Source organism: Lepidochelys kempii, chromosome 17 (assembly GCF_965140265.1).
Source record: "Lepidochelys kempii isolate rLepKem1 chromosome 17, rLepKem1.hap2, whole genome shotgun sequence".
Taxonomy (NCBI): Eukaryota; Metazoa; Chordata; order Testudines; family Cheloniidae; genus Lepidochelys; species Lepidochelys kempii.
Window position 1 is genome coordinate 13,031,714 of NC_133272.1, and position 19,778 is coordinate 13,051,491.

The 19,778-nt window shown below is 43.5% G+C and overlaps 2 protein-coding genes across 2 annotated transcripts; both read left to right on the forward strand.

Moving 5' to 3' along the window:
* The first annotated feature begins 3,785 nt into the window (after positions 1-3,785).
* On the forward strand, positions 3,786-5,352 carry NUPR2 (nuclear protein 2, transcriptional regulator). The gene is made up of 2 exons (XM_073315290.1): positions 3,786-4,146; positions 4,780-5,352. The coding sequence occupies exons 1-2, from the start codon at positions 3,814-3,816 to the stop codon at positions 4,786-4,788; spliced, it is 342 nt and encodes a 113-aa protein (XP_073171391.1). The 5' UTR covers positions 3,786-3,813; the 3' UTR covers positions 4,789-5,352.
* A 3,359-nt stretch (positions 5,353-8,711) lies between these two features.
* Positions 8,712-12,948, forward strand: CHCHD2 (coiled-coil-helix-coiled-coil-helix domain containing 2). The gene is made up of 4 exons (XM_073315275.1): positions 8,712-8,897; positions 10,627-10,876; positions 11,923-12,079; positions 12,591-12,948. The coding sequence occupies exons 1-4, from the start codon at positions 8,848-8,850 to the stop codon at positions 12,599-12,601; spliced, it is 468 nt and encodes a 155-aa protein (XP_073171376.1). The 5' UTR covers positions 8,712-8,847; the 3' UTR covers positions 12,602-12,948.
* The last annotated feature ends 6,830 nt before the right edge of the window (positions 12,949-19,778 follow it).

The following is a 19,778-nucleotide window of genomic DNA, read 5'->3' on the forward strand; positions in this document are numbered from 1 at the left end:
CTCCATCCTGCTCCCTTTGAAATAAATGGAATTTGTGGCATTGACCTCGGCAGGACAAACTATCAATGGGTTTTAGCACATGCATCTCCTTTTGAAGTCCCCTTTATGCTTTAGTCCATTTGGAAAGAAACAAGAAAGGTACAAGGTATACCATTGTTCTTAAGAACAATGCTCCCATTAAGCCTTACTGTAAGATTTGAGAGGTTACGGAAGAAGGAAAAGGCGGGGAAAGGATAGCGTAGGACAATAATCTTAAATTGTGTCTAAAAATCATCAGTGATTTGTAGATTCTTTCCTAGTAATCTGCAGGACTAAACTTTTTGAGAACTAAGCAGTAGGGTGATTAAGGAGGAGAGGAGATTGATTCATGAGAATATGTTTTCTTATGAATTAACGTCCTAGAACAAGATAGTCTAGAAAATAAGGTTTTTCTGGCAGGAGCAGTTTCAATACATCTCTGAAAGAAAAGGAGTACTTGTGGCACCTTAGAGACTAACCAATTTATTTGAGCATAAGCTTTCGTGAGCTACAGCTCACTTCATCGGATGCATCATTTGATGAACCACGTTTTACCAAAAAATGCCTGTCACCCTAATCACCGTGGATGACAAAACACAAATGGCATGTACTTAATCCTCAAACCCTCCTCCGATGAAGTGAGCTGTAGCAGCCGATGAAGTGAGCTGTAGCTCACGAAAGCTTATGCTCAAATAAATTGGTTAGTCTCTAAGGTGCCACAAGTACTCCTTTTCTTTTTGCGAATACAGACTAACACAACTGTTACTCTGAAATCTGTCATAATACATCTCTGGTTATAGTTTGAGAAGCCAGCTAAAGTCTCTGAACTATAAATACAAAAGAGGTATAACAGCAGAGTCTAGAATCAACCTTGCACTATTATAAACACCCTCCACAGCCACTATCTTCCTGCATATTTAAAGTACAATCACAGCCCATCTATCCCCCTACTCTCTTGAGCCTTCTGGGCTTGCTGCTAGACATACTAACAGACAGTAACTCAGTACAATATGAGCCTCTGTAGAATTTCCCAAGGAACAAGAAACAATAAAGCAACACAATGGCAGCATTCATCGCACAAATGATGCCATTAGTGCCTCTTTTGTTCTGTGGAACAAAAGCAATACACAGAAACACATTGTGAAATTACTGCAGCAAAGAGAAGAGATGTATTGCTCAGGACTCATAAAAATGTATTAACAATAAAAACGGCTGTCCTTGCTGTCGAGGCTCCAATTTCTACTGCTGTGGCGAAAAAAAGTCGGGTTGCACAGAAGAGATAATAAAGGTGAGGTATGGGGGAACAGAAACAACCCTGTGTCTTGCCTGGCAGCGGTCACATTTTTGAAGTTCAGCCCCCAAATAACACAAAGTTTCCAGTTAAGAATATTTTTATGTATACTTAATGAAGGCGCAACCAGGTAAGAACGCAGGCAGTGCCTAAGAGGTGTTTAGCACACTCAATTCTTATTAAAGTCACAGAGAGTTGAGGACACAACTCTTCACAATAGGCACTCAACAGGTACAGGACTGGGTCCTGAATTTTTACTTCAGGTGGAATACAATTTATTTTTCCTCTGTCAACTTTTGAATGATGCTTTCTGTGTCAATGGCTGATTTATAGAGGATGTGCTATTGGGAATCACTATGGGCCAAATTTAGGAGAAGGAGTTCAAAACTAGTTCCAAAATCTGAAATGATTACTATCTGGAATCCAAATTCTGTACGAAAACCTATAGAAACATGGAATATTTTTCATATAAATACAGCACAGCAAATATTTTTCAGCCTAGTTAGATTGGCAGCTGGTGTAATAATATATTTAGAAATTATTAAAAATAGAAATTATTGCCTGGCTGACAAACAAAACCAAAAAACAGGGACGTTCAGGGAAAGATACATGCCATAGAGATCTTAACAGACTGGAGAAAAGTCAGGGAAAAAGAACGACAGAGATTAAGAAGGTGGAGGAAACAGCTTCTGAGACAATAATAAAGGTCCAGACCTGCAAACAGTTACATATAGTCCAAATTGATTTAAAAAAATCCTGCAAACAGTTTTGTATGGTCCCATAAATTAAAAGAAATTATGTGAGTGGTTTATTTGTTGTATATGTCACACTAAATGGGCAGGTTACCTCACTGATTTGCTTTTGTAAGATATTTTGTTGCAGTATAAGTGGTTTGTTTGTCTCCCCTTTAATACAGGAATTAACAGAAATTACATCTGTGATTCAAGCTGCGCTTCAGACTAATAATACTTTACCAGCTGATAATACTAATGATGTGATCATGCAGAGAGAGTATCACTAGTCAGAGAACAGCAACATCGTACACAACAATGCAGAAATAATTTGCGAGCGGTATTTAATATAATTCTAGTCTTGTACACATTCCTTACATAGCAGCAAAAAACTGAAGTAAAAGGAATGACAAATTTTCTCTTGTGGAAATTATTCCTCCTTGGGCTTGAGCATTAAGTTATAATGTTGCATGGTAGCAATCATATTAAATATATGAACTTCTGAATGCTTGCATACAATACAAATAAGAGATATACCTGCCTACAATGGGAAATAAAGCAACCTGAGATTTTGCTTTTGGCTGATTCCCTCTGCCATTTGAAAAACAACAACAAAAAAACACACACACAGGGCCCAATCCCAGGTCCATTGACTTCAACAGGAGTCCTTCTATTTATTTCAGTGGATATTAGCTCAGGCCCCTAATCAGGAAAAAAAAAAAACTTTTCTACATTAACTGAATAAGTAGGGATCAGGAAATCAGAGGGACACATTTATCCATGGTGTGCATATATGTAGGTTGTTGTAAGCTCTTTGGGGTGAGGACTATTTTTCATTATATATTTGTAATGTAGCTGTGGATCTCCTATTATACATGTAAACAACTAAATCCTTTTTAAAATCTGAATAAGCTTGCTATCTTATGGCAGCAATATCCACAGGTTAATTGTGCTATCTAAACAAGTATTTCCTTTCATCAGTTTTAGGTATATTGCATTTGACTTTAATGTGTATTAAGTATCTAATAAAAGTGCCAGATTTCCTTTTTCTAATGCCTTTCATTATTCTTTTTACATCTATCATGTCCCTTCTCTGTACTAAAAAGTCCTAATCCTTTCAATCTCTCCTATTTTTTGCCACCTATCTCTGATCCTCTTCTTTTTCTAACATATCCCAATCCCATGGTGGAGTTCTGGTGATCCTGTGTGCCAAAAAGGATGTGCATTGTGCAAGAGAGAGCCTCCCACTCTTTGCATATGGGGAGAGAGAGATAGCAAGGTCCCCTTTGTATACAGGCTTGGGGGGGGAGGTCCCTCTTTTTCTAGGTAGATGAATGCTCCCTTTTTATGTAGAACTGGGGTGCAGGGGACCACCCCTTGTAGATAGAGATTTGTGGTCAGGAGACACCCCCTTTGGGTATGAATCTGCTATACAGGGGACACCCCACTTTGTATATAGACTTGGGGGCAGGACCACTCCCCTTGTGTATACATCTGGGGCAAAGCAAGGGGCACACCCCTCCACATGTAGGCCTGAGAAGTGAGAGGGGGACCCTTTGGCATAGGCCTCTGTTGCCATAGCAACCCCGCAAGCCCAGGGGCCGGTAACCTTCAGAGAGGGCGCGACATGGTCTATGACGCAACGGGAGGGGTGGGGTTTGTGGCGCGTTAGAGCCCGCCCTCCGCGGCGGAGCCAATGGGAAGGCGGAACGGAGTGCCCCCTCCCACTCAGGTGGGCGGGACTGCGCGCAGACAGAGCCAGGCTCGGCAGGCATGCGAGAGCCAAGGGCCCAGGAGGAGCCCGAGGGCCCGGCCGCCGCCCGGCCGCAGAAGGCAGCGCCCCCTGGGGCGGAGGAGCCCGAGGAGCCCGAGGCTCGCTTCGACCCGTACGAGTGGTACAACGTGCGGGAGTGGAGCGGGCCGCGGGGCCCGGGCTCCGGCGGGAAGGGCCGCAGCCGCCGGGAGCGGGAGCTCCGCACCAACCGCTACCTCCCCGCCGGCCACGAGAGGAAGCTCGCCCAAAAGCTGCGCAACAGCCAGGCCAAGCGGCGCCGCCGGGAGCAGCGCGGGCCTCGCTCCACCCGGGCCGGGAGGCGCAGCGCCAGGGCGAGTTACGCGCTAGGCCCAAGGGGGGTCCCCCTTCTCCACCCACCCCCTGGACTTTCCAGGGAGGTGACCCGCGCTCCTTACACAGCTCCCCCATCCCGAAACCCCTTTGCAGCCACGCAAATCTGTACACTAGCTTCTCTCCCATACCCCCTGCACTGCCAACTCGCGAGCCCCAAACCGATGGTACCCCTCTGTAAGCAACGCAAGGTCCATAATGTTCCTTCTCACTGTACTCAGCTTGTAAGCCTCTTGGGATAGGGACTTTTCGTTCTCTTGGTACAGCACCTAGCACAGAGGAGACTAGGTCCCATGACTAGAACCCCGAGGCAACATGGTAGTACAAATAAATAATAATAATGAGCGTTAGGACTAACTGCGGTGATAAAACTTCATAGCCTCTCTATACCCCGACTTTCCCCCCTCCTACTTTGAAGCATCAGCATGTGCAGCCCAAGGAGCTGCCTGATTTTAAGGCACCACCACTGTCAATATTCTTGGGAGAGGATGGTTTCATGCTGATAACAAAGGAGGAGGGTTGGCTTACCTCATGTTTAAATGAAACAGCGAAACGTCACACAGTAGCTGATCATGTAACTAAAAGAGACAATGTTTTGTGTCTATTTCTTGCAGGCTGAATAGAGGACCGGATGTTAAACCCCTCCACACATTCCTACTGCTCTTCCCCTTAGGAAGAGGGAGCTCTGCTCAGGAATGCTATGCAATGGGATCTCCTTAACCTCACCTGTTGCACTGTTTAAATACCATGTCTTGTAGGACAAATAAGTGACATGTTTTTCAATAAGACCAAGGTCCTTGGTACATTTTTTGCCTCATCTTGTGTTATTTTATGTAATGCCAACAGTATGCTAAGCACTTTACAGACAAGTAAGAAGCTAGGCTTTCTGAATTAGAGACTTTACATTTGAATAAAGACTGGGTGTGGATGGGTCATTACACAAAGTAAAAACTATTCCACCCCCCCCCAACCTTCTTGTCAACTGTTTGAAATGGGCCATCCTGATTGTCACTACAAAAGGTTTTTTTTTCTCCTGCTGATAATAGCTGTGTTAGTCTGTATTCACAAAAAGAAAAGGAGTACTTGTGGCACCTTAGAGACTAACCAATTTATTTGAGCATGAGCTTTCGTGAGCTACAGCTCACTTCATCGGATGCATACCGTGGAAACTGCAGCAGACTTTATATACACACAGAGAATATGAAACAATACCTCCTCCCACCCCACTGTCCTGCTGGTAATAGCTTATCTAAAGTGATCATCAAGTTGGGCCATTTCCAGCACAAATCCAGGTTTTCTCACCCTCCACCCCCCCACACAAATTCACTCTCCTGATGGTGATAGCCCATCCAAAGTGACAACTCTCTACACAATGTGCATGATAATCAAGTTGGGCCATTTCCTGCACAAATCCAGGTTCTCCCAACTTGATTATCATGCACATTGTGTAGAGAATTGTCACTTTGGATGGGCTATCACCAGCAGGAGAGTGAATTTGTGTGGGGGGGTGGAGGGTGAGAAAACCTGGATTTGTGCTGGAAATGGCCCAACTTGATGATCACTTTAGATAAGCTATTACCAGCAGGACAGTGGGGTGGGAGGAGGTATTGTTTCATATTCTCTGTGTGTATATAAAGTCTGCTGCAGTTTCCACGGTATGCATCCGATGAAGTGAGCTGTAGCTCACGAAAGCTCATGCTCAAATAAATTGGTTAGTCTCTAAGGTGCCACAAGTACTCCTTTTCATCTTAACTAATTGGTCTTGTTACAGTTGGTATGGCAACACCCATTTTTTCATGTTCTCTGTGTGTATATATATCTTCCTACTGTATTTTCCACTGCCTGCATCCAATGAAGTGGGTTTTATCCCACAAAAGTTTATGCCCAAATAAATTTGTTAGTCTCTAAGGTGCCACAAGTACTCCTTGTTTTCTTTTACAATTGAAGGCACTACAGTCATATCTGTTAGTGTGGATGCTTGTGCCCAGGTGAAGCTTCACTGAAGTCAGGTTCCTTGCTAGTAAATCCTGTTGCAGAGTGGGTAGATGCATGCTTGAGTAATCTTGTTGAACTCAGTGAGTTTACTCAGGTGTGTAAAAATTTGCAAGATTGGGGCCTTAAATCTCAGAGTTGCTGATTACAGCCTTGATTTTACATGAGCATATGTACAGGTGGATCTCTTGTACTCACAAAGAACCCAATTGAAGTCAGTGAATGAGAGTCGGTGTGGGCACTGGGATCCAACTGCACATGTGAGTTTGGAAGATCAGGGCTTAAGTGATAGAGTTGTGATTTTCAAAGGGGTCTAAATTAGGGAGGTTTCAGGGATCTTTAAAAATCTTAGCCAGAATGTTGAAAAGGTACACCATTAAAAATCAAATGAAATCAAGGAGGTTGTTTTATTTTTTTAATGGGGATTAAAGTTGTTTAAAATATTTTTTTTTAATTTTCACTATTTTCAAAAATATCTCAGTCCCTTATTGCTGTTTGAAAGACCCATACAAATAGGGGAAACTGATTAAGGCCCCTATCCTGCACATGTGTAATTTTACTGACATGAGTAGTCCCATTGTCTACTATAATAGGGGCTACTGGCATGCTTAAAGTTACGTATGTGCGATTACAGTAGTGGCAAGGGGCCCTCATCAGGATCAGGGCTTTGTTATGCTAGATGCTTCACAACTGCAACAAGCATTGTAGATACAGTTTGTGTGCCAAAGAACAGGCACATGAGTAGTCTCACAGTGATTTACACAGGCATGTAAAACTATGAGCATAGCTGTTCGCAGGATCTAGGACCTAAAATATAGGGGCAGCTACATATGAAGTGGTATCAAAACCACAAAATAAACTGAAATAATATACATTCCCATCAAGTTCTATTGATCTTAAGAGTTGTAATAACAGTAAGTTAACAAAAATTAGAGAGGAGTGTATTTTAAGTATATCCCTTCTAACTCTCCTTTAGGGCAATGTTGGTGTTTTTCTTTGTTTTTAAATGACTGGTTATGTATATTGGCATTGGGCTGTACATAGTACCTTTTTATATACTGGTTAATTGTATATGATGTTTCTAATATACGATAGCTATATGAATATATGTAAATACAGGTATTATTATTGGCTTTTTTTTTTAAAAAAAAGAGTGGCTTTTATTGTCAGTAAAATCACATAAGTAATCTGATTTTGATCATGGCAATTTTTGGGAGTTGGGTCCTGTCACTTCTCCTGCTGCTCTTAAGATTTTTTTTTTTTTAAGACTCCCATCCTACAACGAGCTGTGTGTGTGTAGACCACTGTTCCTGCACACAACTCTGTGTGGAATCATGGTCATAGTTTTTCTGATCAATACTTGTTTTTTTACTTTCTAGACAGCTGTCTAAATCTAATGATAGGTTGCTTCTGTATGCAAAAATGACACAATTATGCTTTTTGGGGAACTGGTAATTAAATATGGATAAATAGAAAATGTTAATCAGGGCAGTGAGATATGAAATAAAGGCAGAGGGGAGAGACGTGTGCCACTTTTTCTGATTGATATCATAATGCTATAAAGTTGGATTTAATTGATTCACCTGTTCTCTAGAGCATATAACTATTAATAGATCAAAATTAAAAGGTGGCAATACATGTAAACGAACAGTATAATTTCTCATACATGCCAAACCAATCACAGTTTAAAAGAGAGAAAAACATTTAGGACTTTAGCTGAACAGCTGTGAACAGATGTTGTATTACAAGGTACTTTGAGGATGAGTCTGTACTCAAATAAGTTTTTGGAAGTAATATTTGTATAGTACTAACACATTTCAGACATGTGAAAAAACCTTTAACATTAACTAAACTTAGCTTAATTCAATATATAACAACTCATTTAAACACATACTGTATACAACAGCATTCACAAGACTATGTAATTTGATTGTAGATGGTTCTACTCTAAAACTTTCCTACCAAATACATTTATTGGATCTGTAGTCACTTATTTTTCATTCTCTTGGATTGAATTTTGAACAGTGGTGCTGCTGAGTGACATTAACATGAGATGCGTTTACTATTAATTCACATTTCTATTACGGCAGCACTTAAAAGGTCTCCATCAGGAGTGGGGTCCCATTATGGTTGCTATACAAACAGATACATTAAATTCTTTATCATTCTTCTACCATATAAAATTGACCATTTTTAACTAAGATTTCACCCCCGTAAATGTTAAGATCAACTCCACAGGTACAGTGATCACAGGGTCTCAGACTGGCCCAATAGTTGCACTCCACTTCCCAATACCGCAGACATCCATCAGCCTATGGATAGGGCCTTAACCAAGGACGAGGGGCAGCCCTAGAACATCCTTCCTCTACCCAGCAGGGCCTCCCCAGTGGGTCCCTCCTCCCCCGGCCTTGGTCTGAGGGCAGGTTGATGGGGACAGCAGGGGAGTCTCTCCCAGCCCTGGCAGGGGGTGGAGACTGGGCCAAGGGAGCGGATCGCAGAGCATTGGCTCCGCCCTCTACGCCGCTCTTTGCGTGTGACGTCATGAGGGCGCGCGCCGCCGCTGGCAAGCCGGTGACCTTCAAGGGGGCGGAAGCGGAAGCGGCGGCGGCTCGGATCAGTGCGGCCCGCGGCGAAGGCGGGTGCAGCAGGCGCAGTCCCGGCCGTTAGCGAGTCCGCCCGCAGCCGCCAGCATGCCGAGGGGCAGCCGGAGCCGCACGTCCCGCATGGCGGCCCCGGCCAGGTGAGCGGGGCTGGGGGCGAGCAGCCTGGAGGGCAGATAGGGTGCGCTGGGGGGGGCGGGCCCTGTTAATCTCACCTTGTCCCTCCCCCCCCCGGCCTGGCAGGGCAGCAGCCCCTGCGTGGATCCGGGTTCGTGGGCCTCCCCCAGCGAGCCTGGTGCGGGCGCAGGGCAGCGGGGGATGGGCGCGCCGTGAGGCCCGCGGCGGAGGCTGATCCAAGGCCTCGGTTATGTAACCGTCTCCGGCCTCCTCTCCCGCCGAGGGCGGCGGTGTTTGCTGAGCGCTGCGGCCTTGTCGAGGCGGTCAATGTTTAACCGGCCTAGGGAGCAGCCGACTTGTAACCGGGCGGGGTGCTGCCTGGACAGGCCTGCGCTAAACTAGATTGTGGCACCTACAGGCTGGACGGGCTGTGGATCAGCCTTGGCAAAAGCCAGCTGGCTCCGGTTTGAAAATCCGCCACACCTCGATTATCCCCCAGTTCACACAGTTTTGTTCTTTTCATTCACATTAGGGGGAGGGGGTCTGAATCGCCTGTATCCATTTGTGAAATCTTTATGAAAGTTTCCAAAAAGGAGACCTAAGCCTAAAGCATGTACACCAGCCCTAGAGTTCAGTCTTTGTATTGCAAGACATTTATGTGGTATAAACATTACAGGTATTCAAAAACTCAACTCTTAAATAAAAAGAAAAGGAGGACTTGTGGCACCTAAGACAAACAAATTTATTAGAGCATAAGCTTTCGTGAGCTACAGCTCACTTCATCGGATGCATTCAGTGGAAAATATAGTGGGGAGATTTTATATACACAGAACATGAAACAATGGGTGTTACCATACACACTGTAACAAGATTCAGAGTAGTAGCCGTGTTAGTCTGTATTCGCAAAAAGAAAAGGACTTGTGGCACCTTAGAGACTAACCAATTTATTTGAGCATAAGCTTTTGTGAGCTACAACTCACTTCACTGGATGCATACATCCGATGAAGTGAGCTGTAGCTCACGCTCAAATAAATTGGTTAGTCTCTAAGGTGCCACAAGTACTCCTTTTCTTTTTACTGTAACAAGAGTGATCAGGAAAGGTGAGCTATTACCAGCAAAGGGGGGGGAAGGGGGACCTTTTGTAGTGATGATCAAGGTGGGCCATTTCCAGCAGTTGACAAGAACAGTAGGAGGGGAAATAAACAAGGGGAAATAGTTTTACTTTGTGTAATGACCCATCCACTCCCAGTCTTTATTCAAGCCTAAATTAATTGTATCCAGTTTGCAAATTAATTCCAATTCAGCAGTCTCTCGTTGGAGTCTGTTTTGAAGGTTTTTTTGTTGAAGAATTGCCACTTTTAGGTCTGTAAGCGAGTGACCAAAGAAATTGAAGTGTTCTCTGACTGGTTTTTGAATGTTATGATTGATGTCTGATTTGTGTCCATTTATTAATAGCTCACCTTTCCTGATCACTCTTGTTACAGTCTGTATGCTAACATCCATTGTTTCATCTTCTCTATGTATATAAAATCTCCCCACTATATTTTCCACTGTATCCATCTGATGAAGTGAGCTGTAGCTCACGAAAGCTTATGCTCTAATAAACTTGTTAGTCTCTAAGGTGCCACAAGTACTCCTTTTTACAGATACAGACTAACATGGCTGCTACTCTGAAACTCAGCTTTTAAATGGAGTCTTTTATAAAGGGTGTGGGGTTTTTTTTGCATTAATTATTTTTTTTCCCCAATGCAGTCGTGCACCGCAAATGAGAGCAGCACCCCCACCCCCTGCAGCTCGTGCTCCAGTACCAGCACCTGCCCCTGCATCTGCAGTGACTTCTGCTGCTGCACCAAGGCAGCCTGGTCTGATGGCACAGATGGCTACAACTGCTGCAGGAGTAGCAGTAGGCTCAGCTGTAGGACACACACTAGGTCATGCCATGACAGGAGGATTTGGTGGAGGAAGTGGCTCTGAAGCTGCAAGGCCTGACATTACTTACCAGGTACATGGCTGATATTGTATCTTCAGTCTGAGCTATGAATGAAATGGGAAACTTGTAAGGTGAGCCATAGTGAGTGACACAGGCCTAATGACAGCTTAATCCATGGAGATGGTATATGGGGATACATGCATAATTCTATTCTAGTGACTGGCTTTTGACATCCCCCTCACCCCCTCAAAAAAGGGGTGTGTAACAGATTGGCTCAGTCAAATCTAATGCCCTTATGGTTTGATTGGTAAACTAGCCATCAGAGTAATAAGATGTTATGGGTATTCAAGTGTTATTAACTGCCATTCTAGGATTCATTAAGAGTTTGTGATGAAGGTCTGAAATATTTAGCTGTTGGATTTGTGCACAAGAGAATTTCCATGTGCTGCTTTTCACTCAAGTAGAAAAAAAGACTAGATCGATTAAGATGGTCAGCTAGAGGCTCAGTATAAGGCTCAGATTCTGTCAGCTGCATTTGAACATCTTACCTTGTTCTGCTTTTGTACCAAATTCTTAATCTTACTGAAATAGACTGGAGAGTTATGGATTAGCCTTCCATTAGTACCCTTTCTGATCACATTTTTCTTTAAAATGCAGACACAACTGCAATCCAAAACATTAACTTATTTATCAACAAGTCTCCTAACTATAAGGGGAACAGGAAAATATCTCAATGTTTTATGAGTTTAAATTGACCTCTATTCACCAATGTGATGTTTGGGACCAGACTTTTTTGGGTACTCTTTCCCTGTATTGGGATTTGAATCCCTCCAGGGTCAGTTCTTACGTTGCCAAACACTGGATGAAATCTTAAGTCCACTAAGTTCCTAAGAATGGGAAGACTCCCTTTGACTTCAGTGGGGTCAGGATATTACCTCTAGTATTTGAAAGTTGCACAACTTCCAAGGGAGCTCCTGCTGCCTTCACAGGGGAAGAAAGAAGCAGAAATGTACCTATTGTAATAAGTAGTCTTAGGGTGTGATTCTCTGTATCTGGAAATCTTCATCCACGTTCATTTTTTCAAATATGTGAATGTGCTTCTGTGGCTTCCTTTTCAGGAGCCTCAAGCAGCCCAGGCTGCATATCAGCAGCAGTCCCAGTATCCGCCCTGCCAGTACGAAATGAAGCAGTTTTTGGAGTGTGCACAGAACCAGAGTGACCTCAAGCTGTGTGAGGGTTTCAGTGAGGTGTTGAAGCAATGCAGGTTTGCTAATGGTGAGTAGCTTACTTAGCTCTGTGTAGTCTGGTACAGACTTAAGTCACCTGATTAATTCTCTCAGGAACTGGGCCTGAACCAGCATGGTACTTGGTAATATCCATTCTGGTGTGCATGCCAGAGCCCCCTGTAATTATTTGCAATGGAACTGAAAGAATGCACAAAAGCTTCTAATGTTTCCTCCTTTGCTCCATGTCCAAGTCTGAAATTAAAGGTGGACTCCAAAGGAGTGGTACCTACGCTAAACTGTGTAAGGTGCATTGACAGTGCTTGTCTAATTATGGGTGTTACTCTCCAGAGACATCTGTTCTGCTTTTTATTGAGGTGAAATTGCTAATTGTGCAACTGTTAATCTATGCAAGCACAGTTGGAATATGAAACCTAGTGATGCCTAATGTCACTGAGGAATTAAGTCTTCCTGAATCATACAAAGCAAATTAATCTACAGGTAGTGAAGGTTCTCGGCATTAAAATTTATCTTGTCACTAATTCTAACTGTTTAATTTACAGGTTTATCCTAATCAAGTTCTACAGAATGAAGAAGCTGAAAATGAGCATCCAAAGATCTAAAATTGAAAGATGCTTCAGTAGCTTTAGACCTTAAGTTTACTATCTGTAATATCTTGTTAGTTCATATATTCACAACTGAATGTCCAAACCTTGACACAACTTAAAGGGTCCTTTAGATTTTTCTGCCACATTGATAAACATGCTGGATTGTAACAGGATAGTTCTAAACTAGAGATCAGGGGAGGGAGTTGAAATATTTTGCCCATCTTCAGAATCTTATACAAGGGGCCTAATCAAAACTAGTTCTGCTTATTACATTGCTGTTTAAATGTGAGACTAAATAAAATTCTCAATGTTTGAGGTGTCTAATGAGAGCCTGTGAATTAGGAGTTCCCACTTTCTGTGGGAATAAGATGTGGAAGTAGATAGTTAGGGAAACACCCCTCCTATGTTAGCCTCAAGACCACATTTTCAGGAGAGCTTAGCACACACATGCCCTGTTCATGCTGATGAGCCCTCTTCGAAGTCTGGTCCCTACTGTTGGTTCTGAACACTCTCAAAATCTGACCTGAAGGGTATGAAGGAGTAATGCAAACTTGTCTCTCTGCCATCATCAATCTTTAGAAAAACCTCAGTCATATGAAAATCAAATCTGCTAAATCAGCAGTTCCTAAACTTGTATGGTGTGGTCAGGTTCTGAAGTGTATGAGACACTCTCCCCCTCCCCTCCCCCTCCCCCCCCACTGAGATTAATGTGAATCACTTGCTTTTCTCCTGGGGCATTCTGCCTCTTACCTCCATTAATACCTTCCAAGGTCAGAAGGGACCAGTGTGAATATCTAGGCTGACCATCTGTGTAATGCAGGCCATAGAACTTTCCCCAGAATTGTTTGAATTAGAGCACTTTTTAAAAAAAGCTTGATTTCTAAATTGCCAGTGATGGAAAATGCACCATAACCCTTAATAAATTGTCAGAGTGGGTAACTACCCTCCCTATTTTATTTTAACTACTTCTTATTTCTGGTCTGCATTTGTCTAACTTCAGCTTCCAACTGATGGATCTTTCAACCATCTTGGTGGTAACTGCCAGCCCCTGTCTCTTTCCCCTACCTAGCAGTGGCACCAGTAAAGGCACCTATGTTAACTTCTCCTTGTTTCCAGCTACTCAGGCAGCCTCTGACACAAGCTTGGGCTTCTGTAAGTATCTGGAAACCAGGAACATTAGCACAGTGGGCCTACATCGCACCAGCTCAAGCTGGGAACAACTGAAGCAACTGACATCACTGAATACAGCAAGGTTTGTCCCCCTAAGGATTAACTACCAGGCTTCATTAGGAGATCTCTCTTCATGTAATTGGTTCAATGCGTGTTGCCTGAACTCATGCCATCTTAATTGGTTCAAGCTTTATGAAATAGGGAGAGGGGGCTAGTCAGGGAAAGTTCCTGCAGGAAATCCAGAAGCGTTCAGTAATTGAAACACTGTCATGTTACATTGAACAAGAGCTGAATGATGACCAATACAGCAAAACTCAGATCACATCTGAAGCATGACTGTGTACTCTCTAGAAAACGTCAATGTGCAATTCATTAGATCGTGCAAAATCCTGGCTCTCAAGAGCAGCAGAAACAATGAGTATGTGACAATGGTGGCAGGTTCCTTTTTTCCACTTCAGGGAAAAAGATTACCAAGAAACATTCCTCACAAGGTCAACAATCCTGCATGGTGGTATGCCGTTCAATTGTCTTCAGCAGCTGCTGCATCTACTAGTGCTGCTAGTAACAGCCTGCACTGCTACATGTTACCAGCGACCTTTGCAACTATCGGCTAAAAACCTCTAAAGAAAGAATTGGAAGTAGTCTGATTTGTTTTAAGATGCCCTCCTTAACTGCTCCACTAGAGGGTGTTGCTGTTAAAACAGCTTAAGGATGTCAAGTGAAATTCAGCTGCCTTTAAAAGCTGCCCAATACTTATGTTCTACGTTATGTACAACCCATGAATGGAATCTTCTTCACAATTGGAAAAAGCAATAGGCTTTTAGAGGAGGGCTTAGACCTCTCCCGCTCCAGTGCAAAGGGGAAGGAGATGACGGTTATATGAATTGCTTTCCACTGTTCCCCCTTTCCTCTTATGCTAGTGCTTGATATTACCCATTTTCCATAGGTATCGATATATACCAGCATACAACTTGACTGTTCCCAGAAGGTCCCAGGCCTAGGTCTGACTTAACTCTCTGGTTGAAGAGACAAATTTTATGCCTTAAATAATGCAAGTGTTCAAAATACGACTTAATATGTAGCAAGCAAGAAAGGTAGAAGTGATAAAGTATTCTATGCAGCAGTGCAAAAGAGGTTAGAGGGTAAGACCACATCTACCATGCCATATGCATTTCTGCTTTTCCTACGTTAGCAAAAGCTGCTCATTGGGTAACACATCTTACGTATGTTAGAGAATCTGCTATCCTTGAACAAGCAAGCTTACACTTGATCAGCTTATTTTTAGGCTGTAGGTGATGTATAGCTATGTAAAGCATTAAGGTGCAGATGGAATTTATGGTGGATACTGTTCTTGAAATAAGAGCTGGACTAAAGTACAAGGATACATGTAGATATAGGGGAAAGCTTCATAAGGTTAAGAGAACAGTGCAACAGTTTACATAATGGCCTGGGTAAGAATCTTTACCACTATGTATCTTTAAAGGTGGCTTTGTAGGCTGAGCACTTCCTCTTGAACTAAAGTGGAGATTTGCTGTTCCCTCCCCATAACAAATTCACATTTTAGCCTCAAATCTATTTCGGTAGAGGTTTCATAAGACTGCTGTGTGGCTTCTCCCATGGGAGCCATGGCAAGAATAGCTGCAGTAGTTTAAAAAGTGTGCCTAGCATCCCCCTTGCAAGGAACTTGCTGCAGTACATCTGCTCAAAGATATGAGACAAGAACAGGGAGAGGCAAAGCTGGCACGTGACCCATTTCAGGAGTGGAGAACAGAAGTACAAGATGGTTAAAGAACCCTTTCAACATTATTATTGAGTATATACATTAGCATAAATGTTCAGAGAGGGAAGCGAGCATGAAGGACAAACACGTTGAAGATGGGGCTTCTGCCTTCTCACCTTGTTACTACTTTTACCAAATTAGCTTTAGCTTAATTACCTCCCACTCCTCTGGCTGCACTTCAGAATCATGCATGCTGGGATTACAAGTCCTTTCTATGCTCCCTGCCTGAATTCCATAGAATCTTACCTAAGAACAGTTGTGAATTGGCTCCAAATGCTGAGGGGAAAAAAATACTGATCGCTTACGAGAAACTACCCAGCCTGCTCCTGCATGCTGTTACCATTCAGTAACCTGCAGGAGAGCCAGGAAAGCCCTGCTGCCTGTTTGAATGGTTTCTGATCACTTCAGAATAGGGTCATTCATGTTGCTTTCCCCCCCCTTCCGCTCCAAACCAGCAATTAAACAAATGTTGTGGCGCTGTACGTTCATGTCTGAGGTTCTGGCATTGCTTCCAAGTAGCACTGCAACTTATTTTTGGCTTTGCAGCCCTCACACGGACGCTGACCTGGAACGAGTTAGCAGCCGTGCTGACGGCTGGGTTGTTATTGTGGAACTCAAAGTGGTCTGTCTCTTAGACCCTTATTGTTCAAGTTCATTTTGATATTTGTGGTAGTAATTTGATCCCTAATTGCTGCTCCTGGAAAATTTGGGCTGAAAGTAGAAGGCAGAATCTGCAAAGAGGTAATGGTAAGTAGGGACCTGCTGTGTCTAGCAACAGCTCTCTTGAAAGGAAATGAGCAGTAGGAGTACATCTACAAAGGAGAGTGGTGGGGAGTGTATGAAGCAACAGGTTAGAACTACAAACCATTGATATGTTGTGATGTTTTATATAGCACCTTACAAGTGATCACCATAAATCATTCTCAATTGTAAGGCAGAGAGCCTTATTTTCTTATGTGCCTGTGTCATGGTGGGTCCTTTTGGTACCATAGAAGTAATTATGTAATCTTGCTGAAGTTGAAAGCCTCTCTCAAATCCACTAGCGAATGCTAAAACCAGCAAGATATCTGGAACAAACGTATATTGTCTAATCAGGCCTTTGGAATAGATTGTGTCAAATTCTGCTGTCATTACAATATTGTAGCAGTGTAACTGGAATGACTCCATTTACTGCACTGGTGTCAAAGTAGAATTTGGCCCATTATCTTGCAGTATTGAGCTTTATATTAACATACTTGGTAAAGGGACAAAGGGTGCATCAAGAGTAGAAAGACTGGTTCAGAGAGATGCTATTCCTGTATCTGCTATATTCTTTAGGGTTTAATATGGGGTGGCCAACCCATGGCTTGCGAGCTCACAGGCGGCTCTTTTATGGTTAAAGTACGGCTCCTGGAGCCCACTATGTCCATTTCCCCCCCACAGCTTCTCTGTCCAACAGATTGCCAGGGATGGGGAGTTTGGGGTTTCTGCCCTGCAGCAGGGTGGTGTGGCTTGGGGCTTCAGCCCTAGGGGGCACACCAACTGGGGCCCCGAGCCTTGGCAGGCACCTCCCATGGGGCAGAAGCCCCAAGCCCTGCTGCAGGCATGCCCAGCTCTCGAGGTTATGACAATTATCGTATGTGGCTCAGAGGGTCAGTAAGTTTGTGTGTATATATTAAACCATAAGTGGCCAATCAGTTATTTCAGGCTATCAAAGTTTCAAAATACATGATATGGGGATAATATGAAATGCAGACTTGGTGCAGATGTTTGTTTATCCATACTGAGATAATGGATTTTCCTTCTCTAACTAAAGAGTAATATTACCCTGGTAAAGACAACTCCTTTTACAGGATCAATACTGCTACTGGACTGTCCCACTATTGTTAGTTCTTTACAGCAGCTGCCTGTAAAGGAGTCCAGTGGATTTTAAGCAAGCTCTGTTAGGCTGGAGTCTCCTGCATCCATTGAAGTCTATGGGAGCCCTCCCACAGAAGCGAGCTCCACATCTAGGTCTTTTCCCCACAAAACTAGACAAAAAAGAGAGACCTTAAAGGTCTGATCTTGCAAGGTGCTGAGCGTATCCCAGGTGGTATGGAGCATTCTCAGCTCCCCCTGAAGTCCTCCAATCAGGCCCTTAAGATTTGAAAAGCCTGTAGGACCCCAGCCTGCGAGGTGTTGAGCACTTCAGCCTGGTGTGGCAGTAGAGGGCCCTCAGCACCTCATGTGGTGGGACAAGACTTGACTATATGAGAGGCCTTGGGGTGGGTGTAGGTGCCCTGACACCACCTGCCTTGCCAGGTGCCACCCTTGCAGCTGAGCTCAGTAGACAGTGAGTTTTTGCTATGGGTGTAGGACTCACTCCCCCTGTATACCTGCCTCCGTTTCCCCCTTAAAAACAAGCCAAATCCACAAGCCCTCTTGAGGACACTTTGTCAGAGGTGTGTTGGTGTTCTCTTTTCTCTGTCTGATCCTCCCCCTTATTTAAAATATCCCCTCTGGCTTGCCTTAGCTATTGGTTTATATAATGCTTGTGCACTTTCTAACTTCTATGTTATCTACAGCACCTGAAAGAGCTTATGGGGTATAGGCTGCTCTTTATAAATTCAGTGGCCACAAGTTAATTAATTGAAATTTGTTTGTGTTAGTTAAGGGTTGGATGCTCTTCCTTATTTAGCACTGATATAAATAAGTTAGATGGATATTAAGTGACTCAGAATGGAGCATAGATCAAGACATACAGGCTGAAGACCTTCAAGAAGAGCTTTTCGTTTCTTAGAACCAGGCCAAGACAGACACCATTTGGGGACATGATCTGAATGCACTGCAGAGAAATGAAAGTGCACCTGTAGGTATTGTAGCAGAATCATCATGTTACTGGTAGGACAAACAAAAAGACAACGTGGAGGCAAAATTGCTACAGTGGGACCTTCTGGCCAACTGCAACTGGCCATGAAAGAAACTTGGTGAACAGCCCCTCCAAAGCTTTCAGGCATGTTTAGAGAGGTAACCTCTAAGGCTAAATGGCTTATGTTAGAAGCCTGTTTTTTGCAATGGTGCCGAACATGCACACAATAGCTGGAGAATTTCAGGAAGGCCAGGCTCAGCAAGGAGCACTGTGGGAGTTCAGTTCCTCATGGGACCCTGTCCCTAGAGGTGTCTAAACTGGGATATCCAACAAATGAGGCCATCTGTGAAAGTTAGGGCCGGACCCTACTTCCTTGACAATACTACGCTCCCGTGGCTGCAAACGTATTTAAAAAATAAGGGACTGTTTTCCTAGCACCATGTGTAACCCACACACCTCTTGGTGCAGTGCTTTGTCCCATGGAGTGGCACAGAAACCACTGAGAGATTGATGAGTCTGCTACAACCTTAGCTAACAGCTGTATGGCTTTTAGCTCATGCAGTAGAGGCTCATGCATTTATCTCCAGAGATCCCAGGCTCAATCCTGCCAGCCAACGACCGGGGTCTGTCAGTGTTACACCCACACTGCCCCTCCTCCTGATATCATCATTATTAATTAATAAGCAGCCCTCAGCTACATTCACCAGGGGTATTTCTTGCTGCTTTTTTGCAGCACTCAGCAACTACCAGTGTTGTATAGAGAGGTAAACATAAGGGACGTCCCTTGTAATTAGGGATGTCGGCATTCCTGGCCACTGACTTCAATAGGAGCAGCAACTTCAACCCCTCTCCCCACATGTACACACACACAAAGAACCTAAAAACTCCTTTCTGTTAAGCACTGAATGTCTCCAGGGGGATTCGGAGCACCCTTAACTCCCACTAGGATCAGGCCTTAAGTGTACCGGTGCTGAATGGACTCTTGGAAACTTTATTTCAAAACTGCTGTATTCCACAGTGATGATATGGGGAGTCTTAGAAACACAAAGTGCGTTATCCAAACCCTGACCTTATGAAACCGAGCTGCTGCAAGCTCAGTGCTTCATAAAAAACGGAGGCTTGTGGGAGAAGTCCAGCTCTCACTGTCTCTATTTAGTATAAACTTTAGTTATGTCGATCAGCAGAATATCCTCCTGGCAGAAGCAGCAGCTCAGATGTCATCCAGACCTAAAACTGTATTTGAGTGGGTTTTTTTCTTTCGGTGGGAGTCATTTTTATTTAGTTTTTAATGGATTTTTAAAAATCCAGACACTTCAGACAGTTTTGTGAGGCTTAATGCTTTATTTAAAAAGCTGACAATGTCTCA

Bases quoted from the DNA above. Each gene is read 5' to 3' on its own strand.
- NUPR2 (XM_073315290.1), top strand. From the start codon at position 3,814: ATGCGAGAGCCAAGGGCCCAGGAGGAGCCCGAGGGCCCGGCCGCCGCC.
- CHCHD2 (XM_073315275.1), top strand. From the start codon at position 8,848: ATGCCGAGGGGCAGCCGGAGCCGCACGTCCCGCATGGCGGCCCCGGCC. The intron at 8,898-10,626 runs GTGAGCGGGGCT...TCCCCAATGCAG, and splicing joins CGCATGGCGGCCCCGGCCAG to TCGTGCACCGCAAATGAGAG. The intron at 10,877-11,922 runs GTACATGGCTGA...CTTCCTTTTCAG, and splicing joins GGCCTGACATTACTTACCAG to GAGCCTCAAGCAGCCCAGGC.